Below are 17,688 nucleotides of genomic sequence, written 5' to 3'. Positions count from 1 at the left end.
AGTTTTTGCCCTCTACAGCTCCCTCTAGTACCATGGACGTCGTTCCCTGACGTCTTGACAGATGTCCTATCATCCCGTCACTTCTCCTTATCAGAGTTTTCTACATATTCCTTTCCTTTCCGTTTTTGCCAGAACCTCCTCATTCCTTACCTTATGAGTCCACCTAATTTTCAACATCTGTCTGTAACACCTTATCTCAAATGCTTCGATTCTCTTCTTTACTGGGTTCCCACAGTCCATGTTTCACTAACATACAACGCTGTGGTCCAGAGCTACATGATTATATACGTCTTCCTCAAATGAAGGGCAATGTTTGATACTAGAAGACTTCCCTTGGCCTTGTTGCCAGTGCTAGTCTCCTTTTCACGTCCTCCTTGCTCCGCCCTTCATGTGTTTGCTACTTAGGTAGCAGAATTTCTTAACTTCCTCGTGCTCACCAACTAAAGTTTCTCGCTGTTCTCATTTCTTCAGTTTGGAACCGCGCGACAGTGACGGTCGCAGGTTCGAATCCTGCCTCGGGCATGGATGTGTGTGATGTCCTTAAGTTAGTTACGTTAAAGTAGATCTAACTTCCAGGGGACTGATGACCTCAGATGTTAAGTCCCATACTGCTCAGAGCCATTTGAACCATTTTTTTGTTCTCATTTCCGCTACTTCTCATTAGTTTCATCTTTTTCGTTTTACAGTCTATACTGTGTGGTCGTTAAACGGCTCATTTCATTCAGCAGGCCATGTAATTCTTCTCCACGATCTCTGGAGATAGCAGTCTATCAACAGATCTTATCATGGATATCCTTTCAACATGAATCTTAATCCAGCTATTGAAGCTTTCTTTCATCTCTTCGTTGTACAGATTTAACAGTAGGGGCGAAAGACTAAACCCTTGCCTTACACCCTTTTTAATCCGAGCACTTCGTTCTTGGTTTCCGACTTTTCTTGTTCCCTCTTGTTTCTTGTACATAGTATATATTAAGCGTCTTTCCCTAAGCTGACCCCTACTTTTCTCAGAATTTCAAAAAACTTGCACCATTCTACATTGTCGAACGCTTTTTCCAGGTGGACAAATCCTGTAAACGTCTCTTGATGTTTCTTCATCCTCGCTTTAATTATCAGTCGCATCAGAAGGGCCTCTGTGGTGTATTTGACTTTCATAAGCCAGACTGATCGTGATGTAACAGGTCCTTAGGTTTCTTTCTCATTATTCTGTAAATTATTCTCATCAGCAACATTGATGCATGAGCTGTTAAGATGATAGTGCGACAATTCTCGCATTTGTCGGCTCTTGCAATCATTGGCATGACGTGGACGATGTTTTCCCGAAAGTCTGATGGTATATCGCCAGTTTCATAAATTCGACACACTACCGCGAATAATCCTTTTGTTGCCACTTCCTCCAAGGAATATACGCCAAACTATATCTGCGAAGTACAAGAAATTGATGAATGGCGGGAGGCGTGCAGCCGCAATAGCCACTGTGTGCGGATGGCTCAGTGGTCAGAGCTTCTGCCTAGTAAGAAGGAGCTCCGGGTTCGAAACCTGGCCCGCCACAAATTTCCAACTTTCCCCATGATTTCATTCAATGCCCGCTTGCAGCCAACGTCTGTAATTCCTTTGTGTCTTAAAAGATATAAACACGTTGCTCAAGTATCTGGATAATGGATGGTTTTGACACAGCTGCGCTTTGCTTGTTTGTAGCAACCTGACGACTGCACCACAGGATTTTATGTTTTGGAATTTGCGTGAAGACAATCGATAGTTCAAGTGCAATGTGCATTCCGCCGTCGATTCAACACGATGCCGCCTCTGTTCAAGTAGATTTATAACTGGCTTACAAAATTCTTGGAAGCTGGTTGCTTATGCAAAGGGAAGTCTGATGAAAACGTCGAGTGTATCCGACATGCGTTCACTCGGAATCCTCGGAAGTCCGCAAGGCGCCTGCAAATGAAACCTCACAAGTTGCAGTTACTGTAGCACTTGCGTCCCAGCAACTATAAGAGGAGGTAAGAAATTTGCATTTCAGTTATCTGTGATATGGCAGAGGGCAGCTTTTCCGAACGATTCACCTTTTCAGCCGAATCGACGTTTCATATATCGGGTGATTTAATTAGATTTTTTATTTGGTCCTGTTGATTACATGTTGTACAAAGACTCTACAGGTAGTCCGCATCTCACAGTCTCGCGGTCGCGTTCTCGCTTTCCGAGCACAGGGTCCCGGGTTCGGTTTCCGGCGGTTGCACTGAGCAACGGTTGGGAATTTGTACGGGCGCTGATAACCGCGCAGTTGACCGCCCCACAAACCACACATCACCATCACTCTACTAGTAATACAGCACAAGTCAAGTCATACAAAGTCAAGTAATACAAAATTATGTCAGCATTTTATATATACTACAAAAGTTTATTTTCAATGAAAAATTGATTTTGGACGATATTAGCGCTTGCATTTTACTGGCAAAAGTTCAAGTGAATGCTTAAAATAGCAGAATGAACGGAAGTACACATTTTTATCTCAGTGCCACAAATAAATAGTGAAATTTACGTTTTGTTGTTATGATCTGACTTAAAATACAAAATTTTTATCTTCATCACAGAAGTAAGTTCACGTGAACACTAATAGTGTAGAATAAATTGTAGTACACATTTTGACCTATATATAAATAAATTTACATTTTATCGCCATAATTTATGTTAGAAGTACACAATTTTGTCTTCATAAGTAAAGATTTTCTTTACTCTATTTTTACTCAAAAGTATGCCTTATTACTTTAGGAATTGATTCATTTTATAGTAAGTTTGTTCTGTGAGAAATGATTTTAGTTTCGTTTTGAATACCTGCATGCTGTCAGCTTCCTTCTTCCATACTGTTGGGAAGTTTATTATATACTTTTATTGCTGGTTTGGTTGCTCTCCCATGGACTTTTATCGGAGTCCTCAAAGAGATCTCTGCGTGCTGTTCTGTTAGAGATCCCACACATCAACCTCACTGCTGCTTTTTTGCAGTTTGAAGACTCTTTCAACCCCAGAAGATACCATAGGAAAATACAGAATGGAAACGCGCAAAATATGACAAAAGCAATATTTTTCTGTTAACAAGGTGTGAAATCCCACTCAGGGCAAAACACGCTGCGCTAAGTTTATTTGTCCAGCTGATCACTTTGCTCTGTCCATCTTAGGTGGCTGTCTATCTGGATGCCTAGGAATCTTGTGTGTGGGGTTTCATAATTTTTTTTATGTACTATCTGAAATTGTATAATGTTATGTTTTGAAAAATTTGGGTTAGGCTATTTGCCGTGAACCATTTTTGTACTTGGTTAGTGACTGTCAGCGCTGTATCCTGCATTGTGGAGTTGGGATCCTTGATCAGAAAACTCGAATATTCCGCAAACATGACTATTTTTGCTCTGTCGTTAATTCTAATTGGCAGATCAAAAATGTAGATCAGGAAAATCAGTGGCCCGAGGACCGAGCCATTTCCCCAGTCTCAGTTTACCTGCCTCCATTAAGATAACTCTTTGCTTCCTGTTGTGTGCTACAGTAAAACGAAGTAATGTAAGAATTTGGGGATTACGAGTTCCTGAAGCCGTCGTCGAACATGAGAGAGACTCACCGAAACTGAATGTCTGTACTGCTGTTACGGTTCACGAAGTTTATGAACCTTTCCTTTTTGCGGAGTAAACTGTAACAAGAACATTACACATTGGTTGTTTCCTCAACTTCACGATGATTTCAATGATTTCATTTTTATGCATGACAGCGCACCGACTCACTATTACTTTTAGGTGCGGCACTATCTTAACACCACCATCCCACAACGTTTGATTGGTAGAGATAAACAATAAGATATTGTTCATTGCTTTTGGCCTCGCAGGTCACCAGATGTCACACATAGCAATTTTTTTCTTCCGGGGTACATAAAAGACAGTGTTTTCCCACCTATGGCAGCTACTCTTCAAGAGCTGAGACATCTAATTGTTGAAGCTATCTAATGATCAAGGGCCTGCTGATTCGTATGTGGAATGAAATTGACTACCGTTTCGATTCTTGAGTAGCGCAAGCTGCTCATGTTAAGTATATAGTCGCAGAGGAAGCTGAGTAGCACAGTGGTGTACTGGTTATGATACTAAACTATTTCAAGGAGCGTCGTGAGTTCACAACTCATTTGGAGTGTAAAATTTTAATTTCTTTATTCGGTTCGAGTATATTCTAGAAGTATCCACAAACGTCAAGAATCATTGTACTGGAATGTTCTGTAACTGTATATGTGCTGTACGTGTTCGGGCCGGAGGCAGTTCGCTACGCGCTCTTGTACGTGCAAGTGCTGAATAAACCTTCGTTAAGTGAAGTTAGTGCTCGTCATTCCTCTGCTTACTCCTTCTTCTTCGTGACATTACTCTGGTGGAGACGCTGGGTATCGAAACTTGTGATAGCACACATTATCGACGTCACCGTGTCTCCCTACAGACCACGACAGAGCCGACGTTTATGTTGCGAGAAGCCCGAGTTCGAGCCATATTCAACAGATCGCAATCTATCGGAGACAGAAGAAGCAGTGGACGTTACGATGACAACAACTGTGAGCCACCGTATGAGACATTCTTACGGGGTCTCTGGTGACGATGGCCAAGATCAAAACAAGTGTCTGAAGGAACATGAGCGTGTAGCAAAATTTAACAAAAGGGATGACACCGTATGTTTGGGTACCGTATTTTTCTACTTGGAGGGCACTGCCAAGCAATTGTGAGAGAACAACGAGGAGACGTTCACAAGCTGGGAAGTATTCCAGGCGGAACTGCGCAAGTATTTCGTCGAAACACAATGACAGATGTGCAAGGCTGAAGGTAAATTTAAGTGCAGGGCATAGCGTCCAGGAGAAACTACAGCATCCTACATTCATGACGTCTTGGAGCTGTGTAAAATAGTGGATCTTATAACGAAGGAGAAAGATAAGGTTGCACATCTCATGAAGGGTGTTTCTGAGGGCATGTATCAAGAACTACTCCTGAAGGAGGTTTCGACAGCAGACGACGTCAAAAAATGGTGCCAGTATATCGAGACAATACATCAAAAATGAATTACAAGCAAGAAGTTTTAACGCATTCCAAACGTCGTATCGATTTCAGTGATGGAGGAAGAAACTAATTTCACAAGTGTTCTTCGTCAGATAGTGAGAGAGGAAGTTCAGAAGGCACTTGGATTGTACGGCGAGAAAAAACCAAGACGCTTGAAGAGATCATAAGGGAGGAAGTGGAACAGGCATTGAACCCAATCTCTCGTTCTTCATTTACATTTAAAACGGTGAAAAAGTCGAGACCCAGGTGGAGTTACGTTCCTACAATGCGGCATGGGGAACCTGTTTGAGCGCCAAGGAAGACTGACGTTTGAAGGACCCAGGATAACCAACCAGTCTGCTTCCACTGCACACGACCGGGACATGTGGTGCGCTATTGTCGAGATGGGCGGCGGATATTTGATGACGCCCGCGCCAGAAGACAGCAGACCGATCTTAGCAGACGCCAACTCCGGGACGAAAAAGATGAAGAAGAAGATGTGGGTGAAGGACGACATAGGCTACCGTTGACGCAAGCTAGCCGCTGGAGAGAACGCTCCACAACACGCCGATCAAGGTCTCCATCGCCGTTTAGAAGCTTCAGCCGATCACCTAACCGCCGCAACCTGGAAAAGTAAAGGGTACGACCTTCCTTGGAGGTGAGGCCGCAGAAGAGAAAAATACTCCGCCGTCGATCACTACAAAAAGGCAAGCCCAAGCTCTTGTGGATTCAGGAGCATCATATTCAGTCATTTCGGAGAAGTACCGTCGCCAGTTGCAGAAAACCGTATTCGTCGACAGCAAAACATCTCTGCTGAAGGTGGATAATGGGAAATATCCAAAACCTACAGGAAGATGTACTATTCTTATGGGGATAAGTGGCCATACACAGCCCTTAGAATTCATCGTCTTACAAGAGTGTAGTCACGACGTCATTCTCGGATGGGACTTTATATATTATAGATTGTGGTCGCTCGAAGATGATGCTAGATGAGATGAGATACTGAGAACTGGAAGATGCGCATATGAGTGTATGGAGACTATGTGTACTGTATGAAATGATCATTCCTGCAGTCAGCGGTGGAAAGGTAGCTGTCATGCATCATGCCATGCATCAACCCATGGATCTTGTACTGGAGTGTAAGCATACCACTGGAGAATAACTTGATCATCCCAGCCTCTGTCGTCTCGTTTAAGAACGGATTCGATGAATTGTGGATAGTTAACTGTCGTCCAGAACCGCAGATCCTTCCGAGACGCATGTGCGTAGCAAACGCTGAGCCGTTGATTGCAGAACAGCTGAGCGCCATATAAACCTCCCATGCCGTGAGCGAAACTAGCGCTACCACTACGAGACAAGATCTTCTAGCTCGACTATCAGGATATCTCACTAAGAAACAACAGAAGAAGCTACTTGCCATTCTTCAAGAGTTCTCTGAATGCTTCAACCCACAGTTGAAGAGCAAATTAGACAAATCGACGGTGAAGCACTGGATTAGCACTGGAAACCACCAACCAATAAACCAGGGAGCGTGCCGTGTGTCGGCAAAGGAACGTCGAATAATTCACGACGAGGTAGAGAAAATGATGAAGAATAACATCATTCAGCTTTCGCAGAGCCCATGGTCATCACCAGTGGTTCTCGTCAGGAAGAGGGACGGCAGTTGGCGCTTCTGTGTTGATTACAGGAAGCTTAGTAAGATAACTACACTAGATTGTCTGAAGGGGGATAAGTTTTCCTCAACCTGGACATGTACTCTGGATACTGGCAGATCGAAGTAGATGAGACTGATGGTGAGAAAATTGCATTCATAACCCCTGAGGGCCTGTATGAGTTTAAGGTAATGCCGTTTGGTTTGTGTAATGCACCAGCAACGTTTGAAAGAATGATGGATAATCTTCTATGTCACCTGAAGTGGACTATGTGTCTTTGTTATTTAGATGACATTATAGTGTTCTCAGAGACATTTGTTGAAAACATAAAAAGACTGAGGGCCGTTCGTAAGTGTCTCCAAGAAGGCGGACTGAAACAATTCAAGAAAGTGTCTCTTTGGAACAAAACAAATCAAAATACTTGGACACCTTGTGTCAAAGAAAGTGTGCAGCCAGACCCAGAAAAGGTGAGATCTATAACGGAATTTCCCATTCTTAAAAGTGTTAGAGATGTGAGAAGCTACCTTGGATTATGTTCTTATTACCGTCGTTTTATCAAAGATTTTTGTATTAAAGCAAGGCCACTCCAAGAGTTATTAAAAGCTTATGCTAAATTTATCTGGGGTGGTGCTCAACAAGATTCTTTCGATGTGCTGCGAAAGGCTCTTGCGACTGACCCTGTACTTGGTCTGTGTGATGAGAGAGCACCTACAGAACTACACACAGATGCTAGTGGGTATGGGATCGGTGCTGTTCTGGTGCAAATTTCGGATGGAAAAGAGAAGTTTATAGTCTATGCTTCTCGGCCACTTGCAAAAGTCGAGAGAAACTATTCAACTACAGAAAGAGGATGTTTTTCTGTGATGTGGGCCATGTTCAAATTTCGACAGAATCTCTATGGTAGGCCGTTCACAGCTGTTACAGTCCATCATACACTTTGTTGGTTGACAAGTCTTAAGGATCCAACAGGACGACTCGTCAGGTGGGGACTACATCTTCAAGAGTATGATGTTACCATAGTGTACAAAAGTAGAAGAAAACACCTAGATGCAGACTGTCTCTCAAGAACACCTGTGCAAGATCATCAAGACTTTGATGAAGATAGTGACTGTCTCGCTGCACTCTAGGGTCTCTCTGCTGAGCAGAAGAAAGAAGCCAAGATATCTCAAACTATGCTTGCCTTAAATCGGTCAGAGGATGTGAAAGGACAATTTAAGGTACTTAATGGATTACTTTGAAAGAAAATCTTTGATCCCTATAGAAAGAGGTGGCTACCGGTGATTCCTAAACACATGCACTTAGGTGTTCTACGGAAATTCCATGACACACCTGAGGCCGGACATTTAGGAGTTATTAAGACATAGAATCCGCAAGAGATTTTTCTGGCCAGGTTTATTTAGGAGTGACCGTCACTATGTGTCGCACTGTTGAGAGTGCCAGAGGAGAAAGTCAGAAACTACCTGGCCGACTCATACCAATTCCACCATCCGAAACGCCTTTCCAGGGTGTTGGGATTGACCTTCTGTGACGATTTCCAACGTCCAGTAGATGGATTATGGTTTGCACTGATTATCTGACACGCTATGCTATTACAAAAGCCGTGAAAACAGCCTAAGCATCCTAGGTAGCCAAATTCATCGTGGAAGAGATTGTATTAAAACACGTTGACCAAAGGTCGCTAATTACGGATCGGGAGAAAATTTTTCAATCGAATCTTGTGACAGAGATAAATCGTCGGTGCAATATTACTCATCACATGACGACTGCCTACCGTCCGCAAACTAACGGGCTTACTGAACGCCTTAATAAGACCTTGGCCGACATGCTATCAATGTTCGTTTATATTGAGCAGAGCAGCTGGGATGACGTGCTACCTTTCGTGACGTTTGCCTACAACACAGCCAAACAAGACACCACAGGATTTAAGCCCTTTTTCCTGGTGCATGGGCGTGAGGTGACTACGACGATGGACACTGTGTTTCCGTTACATCCTGATGACGTGGACTACGACTGCATCGGCCAGGTGTTAACCAAAGCTGAGGAAGCTTGGCAGTTAGCTCGACTCCGTACACTGCAGGCTGAAGAAAAAGATCGCCGAAGGTACGACACGAGCCACCGCCCTGTTGTCTACCAGACTGGTGACCTCGTCTGGATCTTCACTCCTGTTCGGAAGGTTGGTCTCTCTGAGAAACTCCTCAGGCGCTACTTTAGACCTTATGAGGTTATAACAGTTGTCTGATGTTACTTACGAAGGTAAAGATCAGAGATACGTTCCACGTCCATCAAATGAAGCCCTATAAAGGTCCTGCAACCCAGGGCAAATTCGAAGTTCCAGCGACAGGCAACAAGCGGAAAGATGACGAAGAGCGTAGCGGCAAAAGAAATTCTAAGATTACCGCCAGGACGAGCACCACTCATCGGGAGTCCGAGTATGCAGGACCGATGACTCTTTCCCGGACTAGAACGACGTAACACCTAGACGCTGTTCTCGTAAGGAGGGAGCAATGTCGCAGAAGAATCTGAGTTGCGCAGTGGTGTAGTGGTTATGATAACCAACTTTGGATGGAAGGCCGTGAGTTCAAAACTCATCTGGACTGTAAACTTTTAATTTGTATATTCGGTTCGAGTACATTCTAGAAGTATCCACAAATGTCAATGGAATGTTCTGTAACTGTGTATATACTGTATGTGTTCGGATCGGAGGCAGTTCGTTCCGCGCTCTTGAATGTGCAAGTTCTGAATAAACCTTCGTTAAGTGAAGTTAGTGTTCGTCATTCGTCTAATTGCACCTTCTACGTGACGTGCCTGTGTGAATATAAGACTTTGAACTTTCCTCTGTCCACTAACAAGCACAATGTCTTTCTATCTTTAATAGTTTGTCTGGTCTTTCTTTTTGAATGACCCTGCGCAGCGAAATCATCTTCTGTCTGTTTGTTATACCATAAGGAGTGTACCACAGTTAAAAGCGGAAACTGACACAGATGTAAGTATACTATAATAGTAGAAAAAACATGAGTAGCTTGTGAGGTAACTTTATTTGGTTACAAACCAGCTATGACAATCAGAAAGAAATGTCGAGCTAGCGAGTAAAAATGTATTAGAAATGGAATCTTTTCGGTTTAGTCCTCATGTGGGAGGGGATGAGGGAGGAAGAGCACGTTAATTCTTATTGAGGGTTTAGGGGATCGAGTACGGTGGATTGCAATGTCTTATCCAAATGTTTACGGAGTGGAGCTGGTACAGTAGCAGTCAACCATCTTGATAGATAATTCTGTATAAGATACAGACAATACTGTATAAAAGGTTTCTTGTGAACCGTCACTGCAGACAGTGCGACTAGTCAATGTCTGTAGGCCCCACTATAATGTCCCCTCCCATTCCCGTTTGAGCTTTATACTGATAGATAATTAACTTGAATCTGATTGTATCGCAAGACATTTTGTAACTTTATCTATCGCTTCTTCGAAAATTAAATATGTTAACAGTACAACTTCAAATTCACCGCTTTTGAGTAGCTGCTCTATACGTGGAAAATTATACAACTACAGTAGTATGTGAGTTCACTGCGTCTTTACTCACGGGAAAGACACTACTCATTTTTGTGGCAAAGAAAAGGTCGCCAGTTCTCTTAAGACATTTACTTGCACTTACCATTCTTTTCTCTTATAGTATCGGATAAACGAAATAACTCACAGTAATAGTAATATTCTATAAGAAATTTTCACTCTGCAGTAGACTGTGCGCCGTCTTGAAACTTCAGGCAGATTAAATAAAATACTATTTTAACTTTCATTCATGCAAAGGAAGCATGTAGTCAATTCTACAGAACATCACTGCAGAACCAATTAGAAATGCAGTGAAGATTCAAACTGAAACCTACTTCCTCACAGTAACGTGTACTATTAATTCCCCTGTGGTGTCAGTACTAAAAATTATTTTACGCGCTAAGTAATAAGTGATAGAAATGAAGCCCAGCAACACTGATAGCAACGTCATAACGAATAACCACGAGAAATGCATCACACATAAAGCACCTTAAGATAATGTACGAATATTAAATGTAATTTTGAAATAATTTTCGTAGAGTTGTTGAATATGAATGACAACATCAAATCACCCCAGAATTGCAGCTGTCATTGAATGCAGTTCCGTTTCAACCACATTTCGAGTGAACGTACAGTGGACATTTGGAGTTGGGTACTGGGCGATAGGCGATTTCTCACATAGAGATGCACGTCTTCAATGTTCGAAACGACAAAAGAGCTGGGCAGTGGCTGAGTGGAGCGTATAACGGGATCTGTCTCGTTAGAAATTTGTCTGTTTCCAAAGGACGCAAGTCATCGAGTATACCGACAGACCGATGGTGCGTTTTACTCACAGCGCATGGAGGGTGTAGTTCATACTGTAGGCGATTCTGTGACGATTTGGTGGTAATTTTTTCTACCAGTCATCTAGGTTACCGTGAACACGAAATAATATGATTCTTTCAACGTTCTCGGTGGCAAAATGCTGTTCTTTCTCTTACATTTTGACGATGGATATGTTATGGACACTCAGTACTCTCTCTGCTTGTAATTTGAGTTATATTTTCTGTCTTTAATTGTGATTTAATTAATTAATATCTCAATCGACAGGTAAAATACCATTGCATGCTATTTACTCCACTTACGGCAACGATTAACGTAATAACTGAGTGTAAGCGTAGGCTTCCGCGGCCGTTGTCTTCTTCAATAAAATTCTTCAGGGTATCAGACCGCATCGTCATAATTTTAAAATGCGCCAACGTTTCGGCCAGCGTTGCAGCTAGCCTTCATCAGGGCCTTACGTAAACTCAGTTTACGTAAGGCCCTGATGAAGGCTAGCTGCAACGCTGGCCGAAACGTTGGCGCATTTTAAAATTATGACGATGCGGTCTGATACCCTGAAGAATTTATTGAAGGTAATAACTGAGGCCCAAAAATTATCGTTGACTTATTCACTGAATTTTGTCTCTAGTAAATTATTGGAAAAACCTCAAGCATTTTTTTCCTATTACTTTCAGAACAGTAACGGACCACGAGTAGCAACAGCCCACAGAATGCCTGGAAACAATTCCTTTTGTTTAATTCTTTAATCCCTTTAATATTGACTTTAACTATATGAAACTTAACCTTGAAGCTAGAAAAGACCAACGGACTTCTGAACAAATGAAAGCGACTGCAGGTTCTATCGTATTTAATAAATGAAAATTTGCCCTGCCGTAATTGGCAACTGGAATTAAATTCTATGTCCGAACGAAAAGCTTCAGTATTTTATTATCCAAATTTTGTAATAGTTCTGAACTTTTATCTTTAAATAATTGCTAAGGATATTCTGAAGGATAAAATCACATAAAAATGGTCCAATATCTTAGTCATAATTTAGACCATTACTACTACGTAATTTTCAGGTTAATTGCGAAACAACGTAAAATGGGAGATATTAAAGCTGAAGATATTTTCAGAGCTTAGCTTGCCCTTAACAAGGTATATTAGGAAGTGGACTCTTCTTAAACACGGAAACTCGATTAAAAGTACAGAATGCATGCCTGCAAAAGTTTCAAGATGGTCAAAATTGAGTACATGTTGATTATAGTCGCATACGACAATGAACTGACGTTTCAGTTTTGCAGAAATCTGCAATGATCTGAAGCGCTTTTTTACATCGCCTGCAGCACCTCTCAGTACGAAACTTCTAGCTAGCCCAAATGCAGACCCTCGTCGAAATTTGAACCACTTCCCATAAATTTTTAAGACGTAGTAATCAACATACCCTCAATGTTTTAGCTCTACGCAAAACGGCATCTAGTAATCAGTCATTGGCACTCCAACGGCTGTGGCATGGCTGAAGAAATTGTGGATTCTCTTCCTCGTCGGATCGAGAGCATTATCAATACCATATGCAGCGTTTCACGGTTTCATTGTGATGCCTGGGGAGGGAGAGGGGGGGGGGGGGAGGGGGGCTAAATGGTTGTCCGAGGTGCCTGTTAACTATTCTAAGATGAATTGAAATGGGAAGAGAGGAGAAACACTTTGGTAACAACCGCTCAGAGTAAAAAGGGCAACCGAGCCTCCTCTGATTTGACGGTCCGCTCATGTCGACCGCTCCTGGACGGGTTGGTTCGCTGCTGGCGGTGTAACGGGTCGCACTTTGCGCTGTTGGCAGGTTACTTCGTGTCGTGCGTCAGCTCCAGCATTTCGGTGGCAATGTCGATGGCGCAGCCACTCATCTTCCCGTTCCTGCTCTTCGGCGGTTTCTTCTTAAACGTCAGGTGAGTCCACGCTTAGCTCAACGACAAGAACTTTGTTATACTGCATAACATAAAGCTTCTAGTCGAAAGCGCAGACGCAGATATAGTTTTAACCAGACTGCTATACAACGATAATTCGTTGTTTAATTTGTTGCAAAAAGTCTCGAAAAGTATTTAAACGATTCACTTCAGATTTTTAGAGTACACTATAATTAGAATGTAAGGTTTTTTTAAATTACCGCTATCACTCACAAACTTTGTCAGCTATTATATTACGTATTTATTTAGCGACATGTTTCGAGGGGTGTGACCAAGAGAGCCACGGAAATGGATACACATCAGCGCATCACAACGAGACTGCCACGCCACAAGAACAAAGTGAGCGGCCGTTACAAAACATCTTCGTGCAAACATCAGTCCAGCTTCCAAAGTGACATCGCCTCTTACTTTCTCTTCTTCCCCAGGATGACCAGAGCATTTACGAAAAGGCTATGTAACATTGGTATGACCTTATTATAAAGTTGTTTTTGTAATGCCATTTAGCCTGAAGATGAGGTATTCCCTCGAAACATGTCGCTAAATAAATAAATAATGCAATAGTTGACAAAGTTTGTGACTGGTAGCGGTAATTTAAAAAAAAACTTTACATATTTCTTGAGACAGTCACGGACGAAAAATAGTCAAAATCGCTTCGCTACAATTAACATTCGGAATACTGATCAGTTTAATTCAGACTTTTACACTATACACTAATGAACTCTATATATGGTGTCCGAAAAGTCTTTCCCTGATTACATAAATTGATAACTGAGGCTAGAAGTAAGATAGAAATATGAAACTGGTGTCTAATTGTTTACAAACTATCAAAGTTTTTTTCACACATCAGTAAACTTCCACATGAGCACCCTTGGTAGCACGTAGCACATGTAGGCGATATTCAATTTCCGTCCACACATTAGCCAACATCACTGGATGGATCGATTCAACGGCTGTGGTTATCCGTTACCGCAGGGTTTCAAGATCTGGTACACGTGTTCGGTAGACCTCGTCCTTGACATAACCCCATAAAAAGAATTCTAATGGGGTTATGTCAGGAGAGCGTGGACCGTTGGCCCATCACGACCAATCCATCGCCCAGGAAAGGTCATATCGAGATAGGCACGGACGTCCAAACCCCAATGAGGCGGTGCACCGTCTTGCTGAAACAAGACATCGAGATTATACAGAAGCAGCTGAGGAACAGCATACAGTTGCAACATGTCCAGATGCACTGCAGATGTGATGGTAGCCTCAGCGAAGAAGAATGGTCGGATAAGTCGATCGTGCAATAGCGTGCACCAAACATTCTCCTTTGGACTGCCTCTGGTGCCCCTCGTCAGGGGGTTGTGAAACCCAAATGCGCATATTATGGCTATTATGGCGATTCACTACTCCACTGACAAAAAAGGTCCCTTCGTCGGAAAAGGCAGTTCGTCTGAGATAACCATCATCGTCCTCAATACGTGATAACATTTCGACCGCAAAGTCATATCGACGTGTAGTATCATTGAGCAACAAGGCCGGAACGACTTGCACTTTGTATGCACGAAACAATAAACGTTTATGTAAAATGTAATTTTCTTCGGACTTCGCAGAAAAGACTGTCTTACAGCTTCCACCCTGTCTGCTGAGGTTCTCGGTCGACCAGACCTCGGAAGGTCAGCAACCGATCCTGTGTTCTTGAACTTCTCATACCAGACTTTAATGCTCTTGACATCAGGTGGATTCCTTCCAAATGTTGCCTGGAAGTGTCTCTGCACTGTGGTTGGTGATCGTGTCTCATGGTACCACAGGACACACTGTGCCTTCTCCTGATTGGTTAACATGGCTTCTTGGGCACTGCACCTGATCCACTACTTACGTACTGCGAACCTAAAACCAAAAAAAAAACTTCGATAGTTGCAAACAATGCGACACAAGTTTCATATTTGTATCTTACTTCTAGCCTGAGTTATCAATTTATGTAATCGGGGAAAGTCTTTTCGGATACTATATATATATATATGTAATTTATATATATGTAATTTATGTAATAAGGGAAAGTCTTTTCGATATATATATATATATATATATATATATATATATATATCTTTTCTTTATTTGTGTGTGAGGAATGTGTCCTGAAAGTTTGGTCGTACCTTTTTTGTAACACCCTATATATATATATATATATAGGGTGTTACAAATATATATATATATATATATATATATATATATATATATATATATATATATATATAGGGTGTTACAAAAAAGGTACGACCAAACTTTCAGGACACATTCCTCACACACAAATAAAGAAAAGATGTTATGTGGACACGTGTCCGGAAACGCTTAATTTCCATGTTAGAGCTCATTTTAGTTTCGTTAGTATGTACTGTACTTCCTCGATTCACCGCCAGTTGGCCCAATTGAAGGAAGGTAACTAGTATCAAGAACATCAGTACGTAGCATCAACAGGTTAGTGTTCATCACGAATGTGGTTTTGCAGTCAGTGCAATGTTTACAAATGCAGAGTTGGCAGATGCCCATTTGATGTATGGATTAGCACGGGGAAATAGCCGTGGCGCGGTTCGTTTGTATCGAGACAGATTTCCAGAACGAAGGTGTCCCGACAGGAAGACGTTCGAAGAAATTGATAGGCGTCTTAGGGAGCACGGAACATTCCAGCCTATGACTCGCGACCTAGAACGACGAGGACACCTGCAATGGACGAGGCAATTCTTCGTGCAGTTGACGATAACCCTAATGTCAGCGTCAGAGAAGTTGCTGCTGTACAAGGTAACGTTGACCACGTCACTGAACGGAGGGTGCTACGGGAGAACCAGTTGTTTCCGTGCCGTGTACAGCGTGTGCAGGCACTATCAGCAGCTGATTGGCCTCCACGGGTACACTTCTGCGAATGGTTCATCCAACAATGTGTGAATCCTCATTTCAGTGCAAATGTTCTCTTTACGGATGAGGCTTCATTCCAACGTGATCAAATTGTAAATTTTCACAATCTACATGTGTGGGCTGACCAGAATCCCCACGCAATTGTGCATTCACGTCATCAACACAGATTTTCTGTGAACGTTTGGGCAGGCATTATTGGTGATGTCTTGACTGGGCCCCATGTTCTTCCACCTACGCTCAATGGAGCACGTTATCACGATTTCATACCTGTAGTACTAGAACATGTGCCTTTACAAGTACGACACTACATGTGGTTCATGCACGATGGAGCTCCTGCACATTTCAGTCGAAATGTTCGTACGCTTCTCAACAGCAGATTCGGTGACCGATGCATTGGTAGAGGCGGACCAATTCCATGGCCTCCACGCTCTCCTGACCTCAACCCTCGTGACTTTCATTTATGGGACCATTTGAAAGCTCTTGTCTACGCAACCCTGGTACCAAATGTAGAGACTCTTCGTGCTCGTATTGTGGACGGCTGTGATACAATACGCCATTCTCCAGGGCAGCATCGGCGCATCAGGGATTCCATGCGACGGAGGGTGGATGCATGTATCCTCGCTAACGGAGGACATTTTGAACATTTCCTGTAACAAAGTGTTTGAAGTCACGCTGGTACGTTCTGTTGCTGTGTGTTTCCATTCCATGATTAATGTGATTTGAAGAGAAGTAATAAAATGAGCTCTAACATGGAAAGTAAGCGTTTCCGGACGCATGTCCACATAACATATTTTCTTTCTTTGTGTGTGAGGAATGTTTCCTGAAAGTTTGGCCGTACCTTTTTGTAACACCCTGTATATGTTGTTGTTGTCGTCTTCAGTCCTGAGACTGGTTTGTGCAGCTCTCCATGCTACTCTATCCTGTGTAAGCCTGTTCATCTACCAGTACCTATTGCAGCCTTCATCCTTCTGAATCTGTTTGGTGTATTCATCTCTTGGTCTCCCTCTACGATTTTTACCCTCCATGCTGCCCTCCAGTACTAAATTGGTGATCCCTTGATGCCTCAGAACATGTCCTACCAACCGATCCCTTCTTCTAGTCAAGTTGTGCCACAAACTCCTCTTCTCCCCAATTCTATTCAATACCTCCTCATTAGTTATGTGATCTACCCATCTAATCTTCAGCATTCTTCTGTAGCACCACATTTCGAAAGCTTCTATTCTCTTCTTGTCTAAACTATTTATCGTCCACGTTTCACTTCCATACATGGCTACACTCCATACAAATACTTTCAGAAACGACTTCCTGACACTTAAATCAATACTCGATGTTAACAAATTTCTCTTCTTCAGAAACGCTTTCCTTGCCATTGCCAGTCTACATTTTATATCCTCTCTACTTCTTCCATCATCAGTTATTTTGCTCCCCAAATATCAAAACTCCTTTACTACTTTAAGTGTCTCATTTCCTAATCTAATTCACTCAGCATCACCCGGCTTAATTCGACTACATTCCATTATCCTCGTTTTGCTTTTGTTGATGTTCATCTTATACCCTCCTTTCAAGACACTGTCCATTCCGTTCAACTATTCTTCCAAGTCCTTTGCTGTCTCTGACAGAATTACAATGTCATCGACGAACCTCAACGTTTTTATTTCTTCTCCATGGATTTTAATATCTACTCCGAACTTTTCTTTCGTTTCCTTTACTGCTTGCCCAATATACAGATTCAACAGCATTGGGGAGAGGCTACAACCCTGTCTCACTCCCTTCCCAACCACTGCTT

At 42.4% G+C, this 17,688-nt stretch overlaps 1 protein-coding gene across 2 annotated transcripts in view; it reads left to right on the top strand.

The window, feature by feature from the left end:
- The window catches only part of LOC126412485 (protein white-like), a 279,379-nt gene that overhangs the window by 217,892 nt on the left and 43,799 nt on the right, over positions 1 to 17,688 (top strand). For both annotated transcript variants that reach the window (XM_050082106.1, XM_050082105.1), the window contains one exon: positions 12,884 to 12,989. In XM_050082106.1, coding sequence (XP_049938063.1) covers positions 12,884 to 12,989 — 106 coding nt within the window. The remainder of the gene's footprint in view (positions 1 to 12,883; positions 12,990 to 17,688) is intronic.

The sequence above is a fragment of the Schistocerca serialis genome, chromosome 7 (genome assembly GCF_023864345.2).
Source record: "Schistocerca serialis cubense isolate TAMUIC-IGC-003099 chromosome 7, iqSchSeri2.2, whole genome shotgun sequence".
NCBI classification, from domain to species: Eukaryota; Metazoa; Arthropoda; class Insecta; order Orthoptera; family Acrididae; genus Schistocerca; species Schistocerca serialis.
This window is presented reverse-complemented; position numbering and strand designations above follow the sequence as displayed.